This window comes from Haliaeetus albicilla, chromosome 6 (genome assembly GCF_947461875.1).
Source record: "Haliaeetus albicilla chromosome 6, bHalAlb1.1, whole genome shotgun sequence".
Classification (NCBI taxonomy): Eukaryota; Metazoa; Chordata; class Aves; order Accipitriformes; family Accipitridae; genus Haliaeetus; species Haliaeetus albicilla.
The window spans coordinates 5,569,684-5,593,974 of NC_091488.1; the positions used below are offsets into that span (position 1 = coordinate 5,569,684).

At 36.1% G+C, this 24,291-nt stretch overlaps 1 protein-coding gene across 6 annotated transcripts in view; it reads left to right on the plus strand.

Moving 5' to 3' along the window:
- The window catches only part of GK (glycerol kinase), a 37,724-nt gene extending 14,510 nt beyond the window's left edge, over positions 1–23,214 (plus strand). For 2 of the 6 annotated variants that reach the window (XM_069784876.1, XM_069784877.1), the window contains 13 exons: positions 816–851; positions 1,476–1,543; positions 3,083–3,125; positions 3,809–3,889; positions 5,830–5,908; positions 7,777–7,873; positions 9,528–9,612; positions 12,999–13,119; positions 14,635–14,778; positions 15,781–15,861; positions 17,410–17,496; positions 19,562–19,632; positions 20,742–23,214. In XM_069784876.1, the coding sequence (XP_069640977.1) occupies positions 816–851; positions 1,476–1,543; positions 3,083–3,125; positions 3,809–3,889; positions 5,830–5,908; positions 7,777–7,873; positions 9,528–9,612; positions 12,999–13,119; positions 14,635–14,778; positions 15,781–15,861; positions 17,410–17,496; positions 19,562–19,605 (966 nt within the window). In that variant the 3' untranslated portion in view covers positions 19,606–19,632; positions 20,742–23,214. Of the gene's footprint in view, positions 1–815; positions 852–1,475; positions 1,544–3,082; positions 3,126–3,808; positions 3,890–5,829; positions 5,909–7,776; positions 7,874–9,527; positions 9,613–12,998; positions 13,120–14,634; positions 14,779–15,780; positions 15,862–17,409; positions 17,502–19,561; positions 19,633–20,741 lie in introns of those variants that run through there. The other 4 variants (XM_069784879.1, XM_069784881.1, XM_069784882.1 and 1 more) reach the window with 4 other exon arrangements.
- Positions 23,215–24,291: the final 1,077 nt, after the last annotated feature.

Below are 24,291 nucleotides of genomic sequence, written 5' to 3' on the forward strand. Positions count from 1 at the left end.
CTGTTAAACATTTCTTTTTACAGTGAAGTAAAAAGTAAAACTACTGGCTAATAAATGTTGGCTGTCTCATTTTATGTCTCATTTTTAAACGAGAAAAGCAGGCCATTCTGTCTACAAATATTCATTCTATTATAGTGAAACATCAGATTCATGCAGGGGGGTTTATTGCATTTATAAACTCAATTACCTTAAATCCAGTTAATTAAAATGAGAATTAAAGAAAAAAAGATTCAGATTGGAAATGCACTTGTATGGCCTCATGAAAATGCATTTTCACAATTGCACAAAGAAACTAAAGAAAAAAATAAAAATTGTCAGGATGTAAACTTCTTATGATACCTATTACAAGAACGCAACTGAAAAACTGCATGGTTGTGTTTGGAAGAAGTTCTATATGAGACTTAAAATGCTGTGTCTTAAAATGAGGCATCTGTCTTTGCTTAGTGTGTCATCACAATCACGTTTTTTTCTAGTGACTTTACCATTTTGCACTTTTGCATTTTACACTTGACACTGACTGCACAGATTACACTGAACCTAATTTTCTGTACAGTATGATTTCAACAAAATTTATGTTAAGAACTGTTGAGGTGACATAAAGTATACCTGTAAATTTCCTGCTTTCTGTTTTTTAGTGTTTTAGGCATGAGATGCATTAAGCTGAAGTCCAATGTACACCTGAACTGAACCACATTGATTACGTGACCCTTCTTTGTTTTCCTTTGAGCATTACAAGTTTAGCTTCTTTTTCATTGCCTTAAACTGTAGTCATGGAAAGCTAATTTGGAACTTTTCTTTCTCTTTTTGCGAATCAGAAATCTGGAGCTTTGACAGGTGTACCAATTTCCGGGGTAAGTCCTATTTCAATTCAGATTCTGGCATGAGGACCTGATACTGAATGAACATATCTTCACTGAAAGAACTTTAAGATGGGTGAATCCTGCTACAAATTCAGTTGATGTTTTTTTACTTCATGTTAAACATGAAGTTAACTTTTGAAGTTGAATTATTAATTGACTGGATCTTCATTACTAAGTTAAGGTCTGGCTGTGGAAATACAGCTGACGGCTTTAATGCATATGTGTAGTGCTGTTGGAAACTTAGGATCTCTAAGTAAATGAGCAACATTACAAAATAGAAGCAAGCTCTGCTTTATATATAAAAGGAGTTCAGTATATGCATAATCTAGAAATGTTGGGCAGATTCTCAGCTTTTTCCAATACAACATGCATAAAGATAGAAAATTTTAATTTGATTTCTTTAAATTGTTCACCATAAGTAGCACCACACATTTCATTTGCAGTTCTTACAGAGGGGAGGGTAGTAAAAAGCACAGGTTGTCTCTATAGATTTTTCCTTACCTTCAATTATCTGCATGCTCCTAATAGATTAGAGTTATAGTTAATTATATCTGTTCATGTTCCTTTTTCATTCGTGTGCAGACATTTGCTAAAAAAAAAACAATCTCTTTCCAGTGCTTGGGTGACCAGTCTGCTGCTCTTGTTGGGCAAATGTGTTTTCAAGATGGGCAGGCAAAAAATACGTAAGTTATTATGAAAGTTGTAAGATAACACACTGTTCTGTTTTGAATTTAGTATTATGTTCTCTTACAAGCTAACTGCCAAATGCTTTTGTAGTTACTGCATAACTACAGCTCTACCTTTTGACTGTGTTGACCTACGAAGTAAAGAGTGTCCTGACTTTTATAAATAGTGAAGATATTAAAGTTACATGGCTTGTGAGGTATATTTTGGAACAAAGTCATTGTGAGGAAATATGTCTGTGTGACAGAAGGTTTTTCATTTTAAAATTCTCCAAACACAGATTAAAACAGTTGCAGTATCATTTAAATTGTGACCTAAAGTTAAACAAATACAGGCCATGTGAGTTAGATTGCATAGACCTGAATGACAAAAAAACCACAGCATTGCTAGATGGGAAAGGTTAATTTTGGTTGCAGTGCTTAGTTTTGCTTCTGTGTCTAGCTCAGTGTGGAGAATTTCACATTTGTTTTTTTTCTATTTCTCAGCCTCTTAGTGTCCCTTGTTTAAAATAGCTGATCAGTTAAATCAGGCAACTGGTGTAATCAAACATTCATTTGAGGAAAAGCTCTCTGCTTAAATGACTTACTGTTCCATTTACAACTATGTGCTTAACTGAGCATGTAGGTACATACACAGTATGGGACTTTCACAGATTTAATTACACATTAATCTATTCTTGTTGCTAATTAACCTTCACTTTATCTTTTATATTTATACACAAATTTAATGGTTAGTGGCCTTGTATTTTAGTATAACAAACATGATTGTAGGTAATATTATCAAAAATATTTTTGTAAGAAATACTTTCATAACACAACAGACCTTTTGGAAAAAAGCCAGCTAAACCAAAAGGTAAAAGTGAGATTTTTTAACCTATTTGTGTTGTTGCTTTACCCTTTTTCTCTCCAAATGTAACTGAAGGCTATCTCAGTACTATTTTAAGCTATTAATTTTCAGGGCATTAAAAAGGTAGGGAACTCATAATTTCTTAGAATAAGTTAGAGTGGATTTTAAGTATTTTGTACTCCTTTTATTAAACTTTGTCCTTATACGTGTATGTATGCACACATATATGTGATGTGGTCTTTGAATGAGAAATGTGCCATTTTTAGAAATTTTTGAACTGAATATGTTTAAAGAAAACCGTCTTCTTTGTGACAGGAACAAAGTTTCTTAAATTTTCCCCCTTAAAAGCTTGAATTTAATATTGTGAAATATTTATTTTATAAAGTAGCTTTCATAATCGGCTTAAATTGAAGTAGGTAAACACTACCACCAAAGAGGAATTCACACTTAGTTTTCAGCCATATCTGCTCCTTGATCAACTACTATACAAGAAATAGCCAGAGAGAGAGGTGTGGGACTAGATTTTTCAGCTCCAGGCTGCATTTAAATAAACTTTTTGAGGGTGGTTTTATCATTAGCTAATGGTAACATAACCTTCAAGGGGCAAAAAGTGGAGTCATGGATTCATGAATTACAGTAACAGTTTATCCTTTAAACATCCTGGGTTTAACTTTGCTTTGCTTTCATGCTAGGTATGGAACAGGATGCTTCTTGCTGTGCAATACAGGTCAGAAGGTCAGTTGCATTTTTCAGTTGTTCAATTTTATTTTTACAATCTTATTAAGATCTTGAGTACAACTATGTATTAGCCTTTCTTAAACTTATTGATAACTATTATATTGCTAGAGATAAGGAAAAATGCATTCGGAAATCTGAAGGAATAGAAAGTAATAATTTTTTCAAGGTGTTTCAGTAAGACTCCATTTCCTAGCTCTGTAAGTTTCCGAAAAGAACTTTTCATAACAAGTTTCTTGCTCTTTCCTTGTATATGTTTCTTAACCTCACCCAGAAGTGCTGAGTGTTGTGTTACTTAACCACATGCCTTTCTTCTTGTCTTGGCTATTTTATTTCTTCCCTTCGTTTTCTCCCATTGTTTCTTTGTAGTTGTAGTTGAATAAATAATGCAAAGCTTTGGCTTCCTTCTCATTCACATCTCCTTCTAAAGACCCCCAATTCTTTGCCATAAGGAGGCTGGAAAGATCTGAGGTAGCTTGTGGAAATGAGAGTTAATACCAGTGATCTGAGGGTTCTGTCTTAGGTGTTTATTCAGAGTGACTGATAGTTTACTTTGTTTAAACTTTCCATATTTCATTTTTTTTCCAGTGAAGGTTTTGTCTCTTTATCTTCTGAATATTTGTATTTAAATATTTTCTGCTTCTGTTCATGCTTTACCTTTTCTTTCCCCTCTCCCCATTTAGTCTGTGTTTTCTGAGCATGGTCTTCTAACCACAATAGCTTACAAACTGGGCAGAGACAAACCTGTTTGTTATGCACTAGAGGTAAGTCCAGTAATTTCTTCTTTTTTGTAGTGATACCTGTTCTTGTTTACTTCTGTTTTCTAGTATCCTTATGTTATCTTCAGCTGCATGGAAATCAAAATAGCTTTGTGTTATAGTTTGTGTGCCTCAAGGCTTATGTGTGGTTTTGTTTATCCCTATCTTCAATCTGTATCACATAATCTAGTAAAAATATTTCTACATTGCATCATTTATATTTTCAGGGCATGACGGCTAAAGCATTTTTTCTGTTACACAGTCTTTCAAATCTTTAATAAATGTTACATATAAATAAAAAAATTTATACTAAAATTGGATTTAAAAAGAGGGGGAAAAGTCCTCTCATAATAAAAGTCATAACTAAATATCTTTGGAGTTTATTTCATTCTAATGGATTTTACTTCTAACTTTAAAAAATCTGAACCAGATTTCTGGGACAAGAATCCTCTAACAATTGAGATCTTTTTTACCCACTAAGACTTAGGTGCCTAATTCCAGAATTTAGTTTCTCAACTCTCCACACAACTCTGAGGGCATCCAAATTCTGTAGAAAATTGGATTTTTACTTTAACTTCAGGGTTCATTGTTCTAAAACTCTGCTTCTGAAGCACAGATCAGCTGAGCACCTATTTGGCACCAAAGCTTCATTGGGAATAACAGAATGATTATTCTTCTATCTGTGTTGCTTAGTGGGCTTGATCTAATAGTTATTCTCAAAACACGCATACTGAATTCTCTGCTGCTATTGAGATTTTGTAGAGAGCCTATGTTTTCCATGTGAAACAAAGACAACACACAGGATTTTCTTCACTGGGAGAATAGTTTGTGGCTTACAGTGCTTTACTAGGATGTGGGAGGCTGTGTTCATTTCCTTTTTCTTCCCTAAGGAAAGTTGATCTCGCATTTGCCATATTCTGGCAAACTTTGGGGTTTTCATTTTGTGCCGGTGTGCGAGAGGTTTGTTTTATTTTTAACCCATGCTCTTGAAGCAAGAACTGGTACTGTCTTGAGAGTGATTTGTATTTCTGCATGCTGAAACACATGCACGTGTACTTTGCTTCTTCCTCATCTCGAAGTCTTTAATGATATTGGCTGAAGAAATGGCTTCAACAGAAGATATTAAGTGTCCTTTCTCCTGTATCCATGCTAGAATCATCTACAATCTGCTGGTTAAGACACTTTCCAGAGACACAAAAAATGCAGATTCAGCCTTTTCTTTTAAACTGATAGCTTGTAACTGTAATAGCTAGCTGGTTAGAAAATACCCCTGCTCCTTCTAGCAACGGCTTTGAATGAAAATATAATGCTCTTCCCATTTTACTTGAAGCTTACTCTAGTAAACTTGAGACTGTCTTGAAGAGAAGTCCGTTTGGACTTTGGAGTGAGACAGGAGCCATACCATTCATCTGTGATATGATGGAGCCATTCAGGGCCGTTCACTGAGACAACAGAGCAATTTTGCTGGCAAATGCAAGTGCCTAAGTTTTCTGCCTCTCTGGGCATTTGTATTTAGACTCTAGACATAATCAGTCTTGGTTTGTTAAATCAAAGCATAAAAATCGTAATAACTCTTCAATAATTTGTCAGAAAAAGAAGGCTAAGGCTGCTGGACTTCATAACTGTATATTCAGGAGAAGACCTAAATTAGAGAGACAAGAAGACTGCTTAGCAAATGTCATGGTAACTCTCCCCCATGAGAAGAATCACGCAATATGCACCTTTTCTACATGGAGCCTGTGTAACAGGCTGCCATTTTTACGCGGCAGTCTCCAGCTGCCAAGAAACTTGTGGTTTAGTTGTGAGCATTCTTGGGAGTGCTTTAAGCTGTGACTGTAAGCCTGCAATTGGAGGCCGCAGCTACCCCTCCTCTCCAGTCCTGTAAAAAGGAACACGAAGCTACCAGTTGTTGTCTCCTAATGTTGTAGTGATTTTGTTTCTTTCAGGGATCTGTTGCAATAGCTGGTGCTGTTGTTCGTTGGCTAAGGGACAATCTAGGTATTGTTAAGACTTCACAGGAAGTTGGTGAGTATTCACAATTTGGAGCTGTTTAGTTTTTTAATTTTCTTTTCCAATGTCTTGCTGTCTCTAATGTTGAATGAAAGCTCAAAGTATTCAAGTCAAGAAAAGCTGCGAGATGCATATATATTTTGCTATGTTTGGACAATTTGGTTTGCATCCATGAAATCACTGTTTATTGATATATGTGTTTCATACAGCATATCAATACAGTCTTTGAAACCCTTTGTCAGCTTTGTTGTATTGCAATCTGTACTTTTTAGTAGTTTCCCTAGCAAGCAGATATTCAGGAAGATACTATACGTACAGTGTATTTCCTGGTTTCTTATAATTTTGAATTTTCCAGAGCCAAGACTATGTAAGTCTGCTACAGAAGCCAGAGCATATTTGATCCTAAACCTACATATTCATTCCTGTCATAAACATGAGAACCGGAGGCCCTACATATGCAACGATTTATGTAGAAGGCTTCATATCCATTAAGTTAGGGACTTCAGTTTGCAAAGCTGCCTCTTACAGGAACTGTGGAGGATGGTAATCTGTTTTGGCTAAGAATACAGTAATCCTTTAGCATTTGGGGAACTGATGTTTTCTGCTTGAGCTGAACTGAAACAAGCTGGTGGGTGACATTATAAAGACTAGGAATATATCAAACTTTGAAAAAGGAGAAAATGTCAGAAGCATGCAAGTGTAACAGTTTGAAAGTGACTGACTTGATGAGATTAAGGATTAAAAAACATTTCATTACATATTTTTAATAATTTGATATCTTATTCAAAGGTGGAAAAATTCAGAATTCAAATTTTATGTAAAACTTCAAAGATTAAGCAAAAATTAAAACATCAGTCTGTAAAGAAAGCTTTGCAGATCATACAGAAGAATATAAACTACTGTCATGTGAATTAACCAGCTGTTGAAACACTACAGTACCTCTTGGCTTCACGAGTTTGACTAGACCTTTGGAAGTTTTGAGTTTCAAGAACTTTAATCTCGTCAGTGTTCTTAGTGTCATGTGGGACTTCATCATCTCTTCCTGTTTCCCTGAACATGTCCTTCCTTCTCCTTTCACTCCTTTTTTAGGTGGAGTCTGTATGAAAGCACCATTTTAAAAAGACTTTGAATAAATTTTCCTATCTCTTTTCTCTATTACTATGCTTCTCTGATCAATGCAGAGGAAATTTACAAAAGCAGAAAAAAGATACTTTCCTTTCTTGTTTATGAAGGACCTGCACATTAGCATTACTTCCTTTGCAGTTCTCGATGTTTTAATATAATTTTTAAAATTACAAATATTTTAATATTGTGGAGCTCAGCTATCCAACATCATTACTCAGATATTAAGAAACCTCAGATTTCCTTGTAACTGGCCTTGTGATTATATACGTAAGCTGAGAATTTAGAACTCTAAATCCATTTGAAATTAATGGGAATTTAGTTCTTAACTCCCTTTGGTCTTGATCCAGTTTCACTTGCTTGCCCTGACTTAAATGCAAGTAAATGTGACCTTTTGGACTGCTTTGAAGGTTGCATTCTTTACCCACAGGATACCCTTTGAAAACATCACAGAATCTAGGTCAGAATATTGAGTACACGAGTTTGGTTTTCGGTTTTGATTTTTCATTTTGTATTTTACATTTCCCACAACTCCCTATAACCCATCTTCTGTTCATATTGTTGCAAATGGACAACTAGTTAATGAGAAGCAGAGTGCTGGAAGTGTATTTTCTAACTGTATGTGGCTTGATTATTTTTGTAGCTACCTAACATATTCTGAATATTTTCCCTATTTAAATAATAACACTTTTAAGTGTCACATTTAAGTTTTGGTACCTTTGTTAAAAGCTAAGTGAAGACTGTTTGTGTGTGTGCATTAGAAAAACTGGCCGCGGAAGTGGGGACTTCTTATGGCTGCTACTTTGTGCCAGCATTTTCAGGACTGTATGCACCATACTGGGAACCCAGTGCAAGGGGGTAAGGATCTGACTAAACACTGCATTTGCAGGGAGATTTAATGATTTTACAAATACTATCACTAGTTCTTCCAGGTATGTGAAACTGTTCTTTTCCTTTGATGTGTCTGGATACATCATTCTCTGTGGTATCTTCAAGCAACTACTGCGTATCTGTTTTGTATCTAATCTGTTCAAAACAGCAACTACTACTGGGAGAAAAAGAAGGATTAGCTAGCTCAGCTAGTCACCCTCATCTTGCCCCCACCACCACCCCCAAAAAAAGGAGGGGGGCGGCAGGGGGCAGGGGAAACATTTGGGCTGGGTTGTGTGTTTCAGAGGACAGGTACAAGATAGTTCTGTCGTTCTTGCCACTAATGGAGCCAGCTTTTTTTTCTTCACACATTTCTGATTCTGAAAGGACATCTGCATACCTGTGAGCTGTCAGGCAACAAAAGTAGAAAATGAAGAATTTAGTGCTGATTAGTTTTTTTGAGCTCAGTTTCCCATGGCTGCTGCATTCACTATTTCAAATGATACAGGCTACTTCATTCCTCCCCACTTCTCCTCCCTCTCCTTCCCCTTATGTCCAGCTTTCTTTCCAGTCTATTGAATACTCTTTTCTGCTCTCCTTCAAGTCCCATTCCTGGTTGTTAAGACTTAACTAGCTGGTACTAGTTAGAACTACTTGTTCAAACAATAACCTTCCATTTGTCTTTTCTGCTATTGTGAGGTCACCTCCTGTTGCTGGAATCACAACATGCCATGGGAGTAACAGAAGCATAACAAATTTAAATATAAAATAGCTTTCCTAAAGTCAGAAAAGAAATCTTAAAGAAAATCTTGTTTCCAAGGTTTTGAGTAGTTGCATCTTTAAAATTTAGATGCTTTTTGTACGTAGGGAAGAAAAAAATCTTTCAGTTAGATGTTTTTACACTTTTTAGGATCATAGTGCTTAACTTTTTAACTGTTAAAAGCTGATATTTGGAACGGCAACAACTAAAAATGTCTTTGAACTTGCATGTATCCAGCACCAAATATAGCTTCATTTCTGTGTAGAATGCTACTATTCCTCAGATGTTAAAATAGAATAAAAGGATGATTATTTGCTCTGCAGTTCAGAGTACCTTGACAGAATTGAGCTTACTCACGGTTAGATGCAGCATAATTTCCATAATCAAAAATCTCTTTGAATGTGCAGAAACAACTAATGATCAGAATAGATCTGAACACAATTTTAAGCATTTAGAGCATAGCACTGATGCAGCTGGGCTTTTCCTTAAGAATTTAAAGACTAGAATTAAGATTTTAGTGATAGATGATATTTTCTAAAGAACAATCAGCCTCTATCATACATTTCCTTTTCTTAAAGGAAGACTAGAATTTTTGTGTGTTTGTGTGTGTATGGGTGAATATGCATCCATCCGCATGCAGACTGGCAATAAAATTTTAATTTATGGCAATTGTATTGATTGGACACTGAAACCATGTTTGTCAGGAAAACAGGGCTGAGAGACTTTAGATTAAAGAGAAACAAGCTTTTTAATATTGAAAAGCAGTCCTCATACAAATGAACTGAATGAGTTTTGAATTAGAAAGCTTAGGTCTGAAGTAATGGTGTATGTCTGGTAAAGAAGTATGTCCTAACTGTTTGTTTTTTTTTTTCTCTTCAACAGTATTATCTGTGGCCTTACTCAGTTTACAAATAAAAACCACATCGCCTTTGCTGCACTTGAAGCGGTTTGCTTTCAAACACGAGAGGTAAAGGCAAATTGGGTCCTAAATACATTGTAAATTAGTATAATAACAGGGACCGTAGCTCTTCAGGAAGACAGAGGATTGAAGAGATTTAATGAAGATTAATCATATGCTTTATATTGTACTTTGATGCTATTCTTCTCTTTACATGGTGCTGATGTTGAAAAATTGTTCCTGTGGGCTTAGCTACAATGATGTGGTTGGGTGGTACATTATTTTGGGGTGGCAGTGCTGCTTTTTAACAGCACTTAAAATAAGGTGAACATACTTTGTGAATATGTTGAGAGGCAGAACATAGAAACATTGAAATGACAAGGCCAGTGCCATAACTAAAAAGTTGCATTTGGTAGGAGACTACATTTTATATTGTCTGCTGTGACAGAGATAGCTTATGTTGCTTCTGGTACACAAGAACAAAAAATGAGTTAAAGCAAGACAGCAGCAAACATACCAAGGGAAATCTGGATTCACTTCCTGCCCATTACATCTTGTATTACCTTAGCTGGCGTTCTGCAACAGCAAACCTAAATTCTCACATAAGAAATGAATCCTCCAATCAAATCAAAGGGGTTGATATCAGTATATTCTGAGCATTAGAATCTTTATATCACCATCTACTATCAATTTACACTCCCTGTGTTCCATACAAATACAGGAGAAAATGAAATCCCTAGACCTCAGAGGGTAACAGTCAACCTTAATTTGATTGCATGTTTCTAAACTGCTCACGTTTAAACACACCGAGTTTTAAAATAACACCCGGCTAAAACCATGTGAGCGGAGGAAAGCAGCTTGCTGTTTCTGTAGTAACATAGAATAGAGTAAAAAGTACTCATGTGGAAAAAGACAGCCAGAAATGTCACCCAGGCGTCTGCTTTTGAAGCTGTGCTAACAGCCTCTGAGTCCTCAGAAAGTTGTAAAGGAGCTTGGAAGTAGCATATATCTCTAATTCTGGTACTAGAAGTCAGGGTAAAGTTACAGGGAACTGAACCGATAGTTCGGTTTGTTGTCTGCTCCTCTCTTTCCTTGTCCCTCCTCCCATCCATTCCCTCTCATATGACAGCTCAATGAACTTTCCAGCAGAAAATTATCCCTCTTTTTTGCTGGGCTATTTTTCTGCTGAATTAATGACCTCAGCTGCCTCGCAGAGGAGTGTAGCAAATGTCAGAATGAGAGACAGGGCATGTGGCTGGGAGTAGGAGGGAGGGGGGAGTAAAGCTGTCAGACTGAGTGAGGGTGAAGTCAACTGTTTGAACAGATCTAATACTTCCTCATACTTTAGACAATGTACTTTTATCACAATGACAGGAGTGCCTGATCAGGTCTCTGGACACGCTTAAATTAACAGACTAAGTCCTAGTGACACAGATAAAATATGTGTACATTTTTCAAAGATACATTGTTAGTTCTGTCCTGTCAGAAACAAAGTTCTTTTGTTTTAATTCCAGTTAAAATGGAAGTCTTTTGTATCCTTCAGGAAAAACCTCAAATTTCATGTTCATTGGAGTTTTTGCTTGGTTTATTGTGCCATCCAGTCCTTCTAAGTCTCTTTTCCTTATTATACAAAAAGCTCCTTCCCTGTGCAGACAGATGAAACTTGTAACATTTCTTCTTCCAGAAGGCATTATGAAAAAATAAGCAATTTTTCAGTTCTAAGAGCTGTACAATGCTGTCATTAGACAAAACTTACATACTTGGATACCTTGCTTTTCATCCAACCTCAGTACAATAGAGAGAGCAGCAGCATGATCATGATTTGGTTTGTTCCTTCATCCCTTCCTGATTTCTAGCATTCTTTTCATTTTTTTAATCTCTACCAAGTGCATGATCCAACATGCTCTTGCACAGTGGTGAACAAAGCCAGAGCCTCCAACAGTATGTGTATGTAAAGCTGAGATTATGAGGCACTGCTGAAGTTCTGAAAGGTAAAAAAAGCAGGTGAAGTCAGCATAGACGAATGCAAAAAGAAGGAAATAAGTGGTAGGGAGCAGTACTAGCTTAGTACTGCCACCAAACTTTGCTGCTGTGCTATGAATCCTCTTTTCCAGGTTATTTCTAATGTATTGAACAGCACAGGCCTGTGGATAGATGCTGCCACCATGAAAACTGGCCTTTTAACTTCTAATTTTAACCATTATTTATCCTGTGGCAGTTCTTTTAGTTCCTTTAAAGATTTTCTGGTGACAGACCTTGCCGACTTACTTTCTGGGAATGGGTAGAATCTACTGGACAACTGATCTCTATATAGCTTTTACTAGCTTACAAACCTACAATTTTTCTGTTCTTTTTTAAAAAAAACCATGTTGACTTTTCCCAGTAAGGATTGTATAATAAGGTATCTTGTGAACTACAGAACAGCACGGAATGCGTTATAGGTTTGGTCTCTTTTGTGGTCTATATTGCTTTGTCATTTGAAGCTGAGAAAAGCACACATTTTTTTTATTCAAATAAATTGAAAAATTACAAAGATAAAATCATTCTGCACTAGTTAATGCCTAACTTTGTCAACAAAAATTATGCACTAACCTTAAAAAATGTAAATGAGACATTTAATTGTCTGCCCTTACAAAACCCTATAAAATCCACTATTCTGCATTTAATAGGTGCTTGTAGGATAATGCCATGGTGTTACCAGTAGCTAAGGTTTGAGGCAAATCTTATTAGGAAACCCTCTAAAAAGCATATCAATAGGTATCAGTGAATTACATACTTCACTCTTAGTTAATTATCCCTTGGAAACACTTCAACACTTTTCATTTATTTCCAGCTATCCACTGTGCCCAAAAGAAGGAAGCATAATTTTACAAAAAATTACACTAACAGTTTATTTTTGCAGTCTATCTCGTGTAATGTAAAATTCTCAATTTTCAGCCACTAATGGAAAATATTTCAAGATGCTGCTCTTTCAAAACAGTTCAACATTCAGCTGTTCCTATTGAAGTGTCTTCCAGACTGCCAGTTTGAACGTTTTAATTTTTCAGTTCTTTAATGCATCAAATTAGAGAAAGTACCTAGCAAACTGTAATCAGCTAAAGGACTCCATTTAGTATTACTTCTTCCTTTATTAGCTTTAATAAATGTTGTAGTTGTCATCAGCTTTTCTTCAAAATTCTTCTCTCAGACCATATAACCAACACATAGGCTAGATATAGAGCATCAGAGGAGAAACATCTCCTACACTAGGATTTCTGTAATAAATAGAATGCATTTGCTGTAAATTAAACAAAACTGTGTTGTTACTACCTCTATTTTGCTCTCTCAATATGTAGGGGAGGGGAATTATCTACTTAGCTCTCTTTAGCAAATGCTGAATTATCAGTGTTTTATACTCAGAGGGTGTCATGGATTTCTCTGCAGTTAAATCATAACATATATTACTCTTACTTAAGATTTTAGATGCCATAAACAAGGACTGTGGGATACCACTAAATCAGTTACAAGTAGACGGAGGAATGACCAATAACAAAGTCCTCATGCAACTCCAATCAGACATTCTCTGTATTCCAGTAGGTAAGATGAAATTGCAACTCCTATTTTCTTTTTAAAGCTGAAAACAACATTGGTTTGTAATGGCTAATGAGGACAAATTGGATGGCTTGCTTTGTTGTTGTTGCTGGTCTTTTGCTACTGCTTGAGAATGTTGGGCTTTTTTTCAGAAAAAGTTTTTAGATCTTGCTTCCAGTTTTGAGATTCACTTTCATAGAGAATCACTGACTTATTTCTTGTGTTGAAATATTACAGCACTGTGACAGTATTGAACTTTAAAGTTGTCATATCAATTTCTAAACATCTAACAATTTTAAAATGTGAAATGAATGCTCTGCTGCAACGTTGGCCCTGAGAATCTTGCTCAGAGATAAATCAGAACTTTGCACCTCCACTGCTCATTCATGTTTGGTCTTGCATTTCAGCAAATGGAAAATACCCTTTATTCTGTTCCCTTTGCCTGCACAAACCTTTGGGTTTTTAGCTTTTGAAGGATGTGTTTCAATGCACTAAAACTCTTTAAAGACCTCACTTGAAACTTGGAGCGTTTCAGCATCAGTGAAAAGGGTGCATCTTTCTGAAGTCATGTTTTAACACCTGTAGCAGATCTCAGGCTGCTGAGTATTATAAGCTATACATAAACATTTCTAAGGATGCAGTGTGTCACTGAGTAACATCAGGATATTATATATCTTCATCTATACTGAAGACTGATAATTTGCTGCATAAATGTAATAATCTTGCCTAATGCAGTTTCTAGAAAATCATTTAGAAAAACATCGTGTTGTTCCTTATGCATAAATGTGAGACACTTCAGTGGAAAGTTTTTAACTCTAGAGATATTGTAGCTTGCCTTTAATAATACATAATGCACAAGGCTCATACTGTCGGTGCAGATGCACAGTTAACAGATGAAAGGATATGATCAAAAAAATCAGATTTTAAAGGATCCTCTGCCTGAAGCAGATAAGCAGGCAGTTCTAGAGTTAATGGAACAGATTTACCATTCACGTCTTGGGGATGGGATGGTCTTCTGTAGCATCTGTGGAAGGCAAACAAGCTAGTAAGTACAGGTGTGTAACCTCTTTTAAGATGCCTTTTCTAAGTATAAGTGCTTTTAATAACACAACATCTAGACCATGGTAACAAGACTGATAAGTTAGCCAGTAATCACTGCTTTGAGGAGGGAGCAAGAAGACAAGAAAATAGTATATTATTAACAGGAGTACTCTAAGAAAACTGATGGTCGAAGTCAGCAGCCCTGCACGTGGTATGAAAATAAGCAATTGCATGATTCAGTCTTGAAGGAAGTAGTCATCTGAGATATTTCAAAGACTTGGACGACTCATAGGTGAAGTTAGCCTCATAACCATGTGAATGGCAATAAAATGAGGTTTGCAGTTGGTAAACTTAAACGAAGCATATAGCAGTTGTAGAAAATATATATCTTTCTAGATATATATGTAAATCTTTAGTTCTGATGTCATCAAGGTGACTTTCATTAAAAATCATCATGGCCTTCTCTGCAATTTACTTCAGTAAAGCCATCAATGCCTGAAACAACAGCTCTAGGAGCTGCTATGGCAGCAGGAGCTGCAGAAGGAGTTGGAATTTGGAGTCTGAATCCTGGAGATTTGACAGCAGTGACATGTGAACGATTTGAACCACAGATCAACCCAGAGGGTAAAACCCTTTCATGTTATCTAAGAAGTTGCAAACTTAATGTTTTATGTCCAACAGATCATTTTTTTTCTTTGTTGCAGTCTAACATGCTGATAGAAAAACAGCTATATGTGAATAGCCTCAAAAACATTGAAGATCAGATTTGTAGTGTTTGGTTTAGAGAAAAGTGCATTTCACTTGCTGTTTTGTCCGTTTATTGACTAGTAAGACTGGGAAATGGTTAAAACAACTTAACTCCACAAGGAAATGTGTTGGGGTTTTTTTCTTTCTTCTTTTTGAAAGCAGCTTGTCACTGGGCGTTGCAGTTAGTAGTTTTTGATTTATAGGAAGCAAAATCAAAGAAACCTTGAAAGGTTTTTACTGAGAAAGATGTCTCCTAAAGCTCCTGTGCATTTGTGAGTTTTCACAGATGAAAAAAGGACAGACTGACTGTTTTGGAGAGACTTTTCTTTTGGGTATAAAAAGCCTACATTAATCATTGTTTTTTAGCTGACTATCTTTTTCATCAGTTCTTAAGTGCTTCTAGAGATGAAAAGCATGTTCTTGACATAATTAATCCATGTGCAAGACAAATGCATTTTCGTCTTTTCAGTTATTTCTTAATTTTTGTTACAGAATTTTGTCTTACCATTTTGATTATAATTACTGCTATAATCCCTACTTCAAGACAGTATTTTCAACACTGAAGGGCTTCTGCATGAATAACAATTGCTTCATTTTGTCCTACTTGTAAATCTTCTTATTGGTGAACATGCAGAAAATGGTTTTTAAGGTTTATTTCTCCTAACTGTGCATAATTGTGGGGGTTTGGGTTGTTTGGGGGTTTGGGGTGGGGGTGGGGTTTGTATTCAAAACAGCATTTTATAATACTTGTTCTGTGCAGACAAACTATACTGTGCAAAAGAGTGGAAAGCTAATATTGTAGTCTTTGCTTCTTAAATACTTGTAGTTGTATTCGTATGCATTGAGAGGCTTTTCTGTTTGCTGATTTCTTAATTTCAGAAAGTGAATATCGCTATGCCAGATGGAAGAAAGCTGTGCTGAAATCTATGGGCTGGGAGACATCTGAAGCTCCTTCAAATGGTAAACCAGAAATTAATGCAGGTCAAGTATTACTAATTAGCCAGTTAGCCTAGGTAGCTGATCTTGAGTTTGGTGACCTTTACTGTTCGTACCATCTCTGGACTATTCCAATGATTTAAAAATTACTACTTAAAACCACTGTGAAAACAAAGCAGGAGAATAGATAGATAGGTCTTCCTCTTGAAAAGAGGGCACAAGCAACATCTTGTAGGGCTCTAAAAACAGAGGACATGAAATCCAGACTAACTGCAGGTTTTGCAGAATAGTATTGGTTTACAAAAGAAAAAAATCTTACCTAGAAGAAGAGATACAGCACAATTCTAAGACAGTGCAGGGATTTTGTAAACTTTCTTATACTATAACCTCATGTTGCAAAGGAGAAAAGTTTCATCCTGTGATTTTTCTTGCTACATCTTGCTTTTATTATTTGCTGTATAGGAAGGAGGGATTGATAGCCACATCAAAATCTGACCAAGAAGGGCTAAGAGCAAGAAGTTATCATAAAGTGAAGAATTTCATAGACCTGTTGTTCACACACAGAGAATATACAAACACTTTTGAGGGACTGAACAAGATCTTTCTTTTGACGTAGAGGGCTTTTTCATCTGTCAGGTTTGAATTAAATAAAACCTGCAGTCTTCTATGATCTATAATTTGAATTTATATTTCAGCACTTTTTCAGGATGAGGTTTGAGTCCTGAATCATCCTACAACACATCATTTATGGTCTTTATCTTAATTTCATTTCCCTATTGTTGGAAAAACTATTAGAATGAAAGTATTAAGTAAAGAATCCTCAAAATGGAAACTCTGCCCACAATCCACAGTTGCAGCCCTCAAGCTGCATGAAGTCTCTTACTTTATTCTTGAAAGCTAAAGCTAAAATTTTCTTTTTACCATCCTATATGTTGGTTTACGTATTTTATTTAACACATTGGTTATACAAACAATTCTGCCAAGGCTATTTGGAAGGGAAATAGGTAACTTATGCTAAGTAACAAGATTCACTTCAGTATGGTCTATTATGGTTTAGTAGCCTTACATCTAAATTCTCTGTTATGGATCCTAAAATCCCAAGTGCTTGATGCGTATCTTACTTACATATCTTTATTTCCTTTTGAAGGATAGAAAATTCTGCCTTGCAGAAAATAAAACTAGATCATGTTCTTCAGCTCATGTGAAATATGTTTATCAAAACTTAGCCTCAGTGATTATAACACTGGACAGGAAAATGTTATTTTCCTTAGTTCTTGCTTTGAAACTTTGTCTCTGCCTGCTGGGAGTGTTTAAGATTGAAGAATGCTAGAAATGGGCTCAACTCAATTACTATTGCTAACAGTGGAATTTGGATTTGAACTCTTATATTGAGAGCCTGTTTTGAATTATTGTGGGGGTTATGCATAATCTTTTTTAGTTTTTCTGCAAATGTCACTACATTTGTTACTTTTTGCTGTTCATATGGTTTTTAACACATATATTGCAATTTATATATATATATTTCTCTTTTGATTTGCTTGACTGGAAACACCTTCCCCTGGATGACATCAGGTGACACTAGTATCTTCTGTAGTCTGCCTTTGGGTTTTTTTATTATGAGTAGCATGATAATGTTAATCGGAGCAAAGTACGTCTCAGGTTAGTTATTATTTGAACTAGATCACTTTAAAAGCTATCTACACTAGTTTAAGTATTGGGTTTTTTTGTATTCCGTCTGTTTCTTTTTAGCAAAAATGACTGATGCTTTTTGTTGTTCATGCACACGAGTGTCTGAGGATATGAATTAGACATATGATACCTAAGGGAACCAAGTGAATGCCATCTTGAATTCATCCTCATGTGCCATGAAATTCGTAATTGTTAGATGCACATGAAACCTTGAACTCCTCCCTCCCTTTGTCTAGCTATGCAGACTGTACACAGTGTATAAAAGGCATATAGGTTGGAGCAGCCTAGCAGAGTTTTGCATTGCCTGCATTACAGCATGCACTGCAGTTAGAATAAGGTTCCATCCTTTATCTTATATTTCTTCTCATAAAGTTTAAATTTATTTTGAGGATCTTGTTTGAATAAAGTAAAGACTTTTCTTCTGTCCCTGAAAGGCTTCATGCACCCCTTTCATTTTTCTGCTCCCCTTGGAGCTATAGCATGGTCAGAAATCTTCATCTGCTAAATCTATAGAATATTCTTTTTGTACTTTGTTCTTGATGGATAAGTGAATTCATTTTGTGTAAAGAGAAGAGACCCTAAAAGGCCTATCTGCAAAACTGGGGAAAGGGACTGTGTGCATATGCAATGAAGATGCATCTTCAACCTATTAATATATGTTTTATTTTAAAAGAAAGTTCTTAATATAAATGATGGCTAGTTACTTATGCCAGAAGTAAGACATTTCATTAAGATATTCTTATGATAAGAAAAAGAAGTTTATATGGTGATGCCATTTGTTCTTTGTTGTTGTGTTTCATAATTTCATTCCAAAGAAAATATTTTACAGTATAGCCATTGTTGCTGCTTAGTAAGCTTTTTGGGGGTGGTTGTTTAGTTTTCTTTCTTTGTTTTGGTTTTGGTGGGATGGGCGGGGGGTGTTAATTAAACAGACAATTGAGGACTCTAGCAAGCTCCTGTGATGATGTGTTTGTATTTTGTTTCTACTCATTCAGCCTGAATTAACTATTCAATTGTAATTTTCCTTGCGTGGAAGAGACTGTCTGAGCTTGTAGGAGAACTAAAATCAAACTAAACAAATGCTAGGCAAAAATCAAACTGAATTGGCATTGATTTACTAACTCTGGAATGTATCTTGATTATGAAGAATAAAATAAAACCAGCTGTGAATAAGTGGGTAAATTTTTAACAAGCTGAACTAAGCAACTTGAATATTAATTCCAGGTCAGGTTCTTCACCACATGGAGGACACCTAAAATAATATGAAGATCAGTGTTAAGTGGGCAGATAAGCAACTTAAATACTGGGCTTATTGCTTTTTAAAAACTACTAATCAGTAACCTGCCTATACATGGTTGGACTCGATGATCTTGAAGGTCTTTTCCAACCTAAATGATTCTATGATTCTATGATTCTAAATATCTAAACTTGCACTGCTGGAAGTCATAAAAAGAGATTTTTTTTTTTTGTCCTTTCCCTAAGCTTGCCAGTGACTTTCTGACCCACAAGTGGAAAACATTTTCATCTCAACTCCCTCTGGCCTTCAGAACCCATTTTCGCCCTTGTTTTCAGATAACAGTAACTATTAGTATAGTTAACTACAGATAACTATTGGTATAGTTACTGTTACTATATATATATATAGTTACTATATATACCGATATAGATACTTTATATACCAATATATTGGCATATTATTTACATGGTAAGCTTGGGGACAGGAGAAGTTGCAAGAAATTTCCAGCTGTTACTTGTTTTAAAAATGATGATGTCTAACAAGGAATAGCATCAGTGATGATATGTACAGGTTGTAGTTTTGCTCAGCTATGTGTTAGAATAGGACATGACATACAGAATTTGTGTTGCTGATTGGAGCAGGGCTGCTTCCCCCTTAGATATTTACTCTGGTAAATATCCTTTTGCTTTTAAAAGCCAGAACTACCTGGCCAGACTTTCCTTCTAATTCAGTACAGGAACTCCATTAATTAATTTGTTACATTTTCTCTTTTAATGAAACACTGGAACTCCAATGCAGCCATCAGTATAGTAGGTTTGAGGATTGAATCTACTGAGGATTGAATTCATCCTTCATGTGCTGAAACAGCAGTAAGTCTTGCATGGCAACAGTGCTGTTGTTGAACATGTCTCTGTAGGGCAGGGCCATGATTTTACAGCTACTGAAATGCAAAGGAAAAATCTGCTGTGGCAGAATAGAGAACACTAACGTGGCAAAAACCCATTTGCAGAACTGCTAAACTAACTGCCTTCTCATGCAGCACCTCTTGACTGAATATGAAGAACAATACTGTATTTCATTATATCATTTTGTAATTTCATCAAAATCAGGTCAATTACTTGTAGCTTACTTTATGATCTTCATTCTTGTCTCCCAGAGGAGAAAGGGCCAAACGTTTTGGTTTATTTCACTATTAAAGCAAGTAGTGTGTAGTGACTGGTGTCCTTGTGCTAAGACTCTATTAAGTTTTTCACACTAGTTTTGGAAGTGGACATCTGAGAGGTTTCAACATATTGTGTAGCTGTACTTTTTTGGTGGGTGGGAGTTAACTGAAAGTGATACTATATTTTATTAGACTCAAATTTAAAGAAATGCCTTTGCATGCTTAAACTGGCAGCTCTCACGTGAGATATAAGTAGGGATTGGATATCTACGGGATCTTATGTGACTTCTGGGGTATACAATTCTTTGACTTTGTTCTCACAGAATAAGGTGTCAATGCTGATAGTAATGCTGTATTCTTCCTGCTTAAATACCCTTTGGATTTTTTTTTTTTAAGATTCTGTTTTTCCTTTTTAGTTTCTTGCGCTGTGATAGTTACTGTCAAATTGCCTACTAATTTACATACAGGGATCGCTATGCAGTTCTGCAAGTTAGTTGCAATAATATTTCCCAAATTGCTGAAAGCTGAGCTCATATTCAGAAAAAATAAGCTTAGAGTACCTTCCTTCAATTCTTCTACTTGTCAAAAATTTACCCATCTCAATAGTGTGGTCTCTTCTCTCCTGCTATATGCATATCCCACACACTTAAGTGCTGGCTTATCTGGTGTCACAAGATACATCTAATTTATAACTGCATTAATTGAAAACAAAGATGGTTACACTGAATTCCTCTCATAGCTCATCTGTGTTATAGAGTGTTATTAATGCTTTAGAGTAAATTCTATGTTACTAATGCACATTCTTTCTTATTTAAGGTACTGGTAAATGAGACTGCTTAGTGGACTCTCTGGATGCAGCTGATTTCTTTGTTTCGTTTTGTTTTGTTGTCTGAAGAGATTCCACCACCAATGTGATTATACTACTTGTGTGACTAAATACATTCATGAATCCATCTGTTGCCAGTCCCTGAGTAACCTCCCAGTGGTACACTGAAACTTTCGTCTTCAGCCCTTCATTACTCTGCTCCCTTCCTCATCAACTCCAACTGCAGTGGAGGCCTTTGCGTGGACTCTCTCACATCATCCTCTAAAATTTCACAAGCCCTAGCTTTGTTTGAGAAAGTTGGTATAACAAAACCCTGCAACTTCTGAGGTAATGACGTCAGATGTTTAGCTGTCCTTTTCAGGGGTTTGGTACTTTATACAACACACTGCAGAGAGCTAATGGTGCACTGTAGAACTTTGTAAACACCTTACAATTCTTCCAGCTGCTGTGAATTATCTTTCATATGTCTATGGTTGCCAAAGATGTTTTATTGTAGTGGCTGCTGGTCTGAAACACCTTCAGTGGTATAAACCTTTTAAACACTAGCTCAAAATGTATTTTCAGTAGCACACATCGCCACTGGTTTGGCAATGAAGAGGTTGCTGATATGGTCCACAGAGTACTGTTGAAATGATCAATTACAAAGTTAAAAAGTTTGGTTTGGCTTCTGGCATATGCAGTCAGTTTGCCCATTATAAGTATTTAAGACACTTAAGTCTGTACATTTAAAGAGATAGGAGCAAATAGATATTTCGGTTAAGGTCATGTTTCATGTTCTTGTGCTTTTGTGTTAGTTTGGAAAGACAAGTTTGATACAGCATGCTATTGACAGGACAGCTTCTTGGTCCTCAGCAACTGATAACTCTTAAAACTACTCTGTACAATGCACTTTTCTTGACCAATACTGCATATATTCTGTCATCCTGCTTAAGGATATTTTAGTGACTATTTGTTAAACTTTTGAAAGTTGAAGCTAACTTAGTTTTTCTTAGACAGGGTCCACTCCAAATTAAATATCAGTGCTTTAGTTCTTGATCTCACTGAGTATATCTCAGGGACCAAAATCTCCCTTTCAGTTTCCATGTCCATAGTTTTAACAGCAAGTTGTCACAAAATACGCTGAGACAACCCAAAACCCTGGCTTGGAAGAGTAAGCACTTGGCATCTGAAGTGGGCTACTGGAATTCACAGGCAACATGCGTGACAAGTGAGTTGCGTCCACTTTGAAACTTTTTGTCCTCCACAGGTAACGGAGTGAGGCGATAATCTTATCTTCAGCTTTCCTGTTTGTACCAACAGCATGATGAATGTCAGCCTTATTGGTTAGCTAAGAGAAAATGTGTTCTTGTATACTGTCATTAGATCAGTATAGAATGATAGCGAGGTTAAATGTGGGAACAACATGGAGAATTTCAAAGATGTGTTTAAATGCACTAGGAGTTAAAGGGAGCTTTTTTTTGTGTGCGTTTGTTCTTAAAGATTTTTGTCTTTAAAAAATAGTCTTTAAAAAGTTTTTTCTTTGTTAAACTATGATTAGAGGCTTAATTTTTAAAAAGATGTTAAATATGTGTGTGTCTGAAGCAATGGATTGCACAGAAGTTCAAGTCTGTACAATATATTTAATATCAAATGCATATTAATTGCCTTTTTATTATCAAGTGCAATGACCTTTGAAAATGTGACTTTTAGTTAAGAAGTTAGAGAAGGAACATTTTTTGTCCTGTGGTTGCGTGTATAAATTCCACAGAAGGGATTTTTTTGTGCATGGGTGAAAATATATCATTCAAATCCCATATCTCCTGTAAATACTCAAATGTGAGGTGTGACAACTAAAATTTCTGGGTTTTCCAGTTTGTATTGGAGAGGTGAAGAAAGAGTGAAAAATGAACAGGAACCCATAGAAAAATCTTTATGCTCCTTAGCTTTACTGGGAGCTGTTGCTGATCCCACCTTACCCCAAGAACAGGAGTAACAGCAGCCTTTGGAGCACGCAGGGCGAGGGCAGCACACACCTCAACCACGGGACTTCTGAGTACGACTTCTTGCCAAAAACACTGAAGTACTGAACCTGGGAACGATTAATGCTGAAGTGTTGCCTTTGCCAATGACGTATGTAGCAGGGGGAAAGGTAGCACATAATAAGTAGGAGGGAGATTTTTTTTGCTGCTTTTCTGACGTATCTTTTACTGGGAAACACAATTCCTGTTACTTTTTCACTGAGTAAAAATCATTATTTTATTTTCAATTCCTGTTGCAAATATTTTTTAAGAATTTCACACCACTGATGACTTTCTACCAACATAGTTGAAATATATTGTAAACTGCATCTTGGGGGGGGAGGGGACAAACTGTTGAAAGTTAGCTTTTTGTGAAGCTGTGATTTATTTTTTTCTATAAATTACCAGATTTATAAATTCTTACTTGAGAAATGCATTAACTTGGTATTAAAATACCCTAAATAAATTGTTGTAAGCTGTCAGTTTATTCTTGCACATTATCTTTCAGACACATTTTCATTGATGTTTTTTACATGAGGCATTAGTATACGCTGATGCATATTAAACAACAGAGCACCGTCTCTAAGTATCACAGACACATGCTTTAACTTACTCAAATACACAGATCAAATACCTGCAGTACTGCATCCTGCGTTTCACTGATACATTCAGTTTCAAGGACTGGATTAGAAACTACATTTCTTCAAGTCCCTCCATATTCAGGAAAAAGCAGGAAAACACAAGTAAAACGACGAAAAGGAACATGGTCGTAAAACAGGTTTGATCTGAACAACATGGCCGACCAACAGGCCAAACGGTTTTTGCTCTTACACCATGGTCTGGTAATTGCCACAGATTAAAAAGCCATTCTGAGCTGGGGGAGGAAATGTTCATGGAATAGAAAACATTGCAGGGGGGACTAGCCAGGAGCGGAAGGTATTTCTGTTATTTTAAGGAAGAAGCGTGGGGGTACGTGTATGCGTGGAGGGTGCCTGCCAGATTCTTGTTTGTTCTGTCTCTCTGTAGCTCCCAGTTGTATTCTGCACATCTGGTGCTGCGTAATTATGCCAAGGATACAGCCTTCATCCACAGTCTTTACAAAGTCTTTAGTCCCCTATATCAAAATCAGTTGTGTGAGTCAGAAACACACACACACACACCCCCTCCAAAAAGAAAAGGGCATTTATATATCGCATCACACAGAAACTTTAGGTCACATGTAATTGCTCAATATGAGACTTCTCCCTCTGCTCGTGAGGCTCTGGTGTCTTCCTTTCACACGGCAAAATTACAGCCTTGCCCTTAGCTGTGCTGCACAAGAGCATACTCCAATTTCATGATTCATCAAGCTGGAGTATTATGAGATGAGAACTTTATTAATGTACTTAGTACCAGAAATTTATACGTATAAAGAACTTTTGTTCAACAAAAGCTAATACAATATCTGGTCTATTATTGGAACTCTATACAAACAAGCTTCTTAATAGCCATACCAGCATCCAAGCCATAATCTTTCCATCTAAAGAAGCCTGGATCTGTAGCT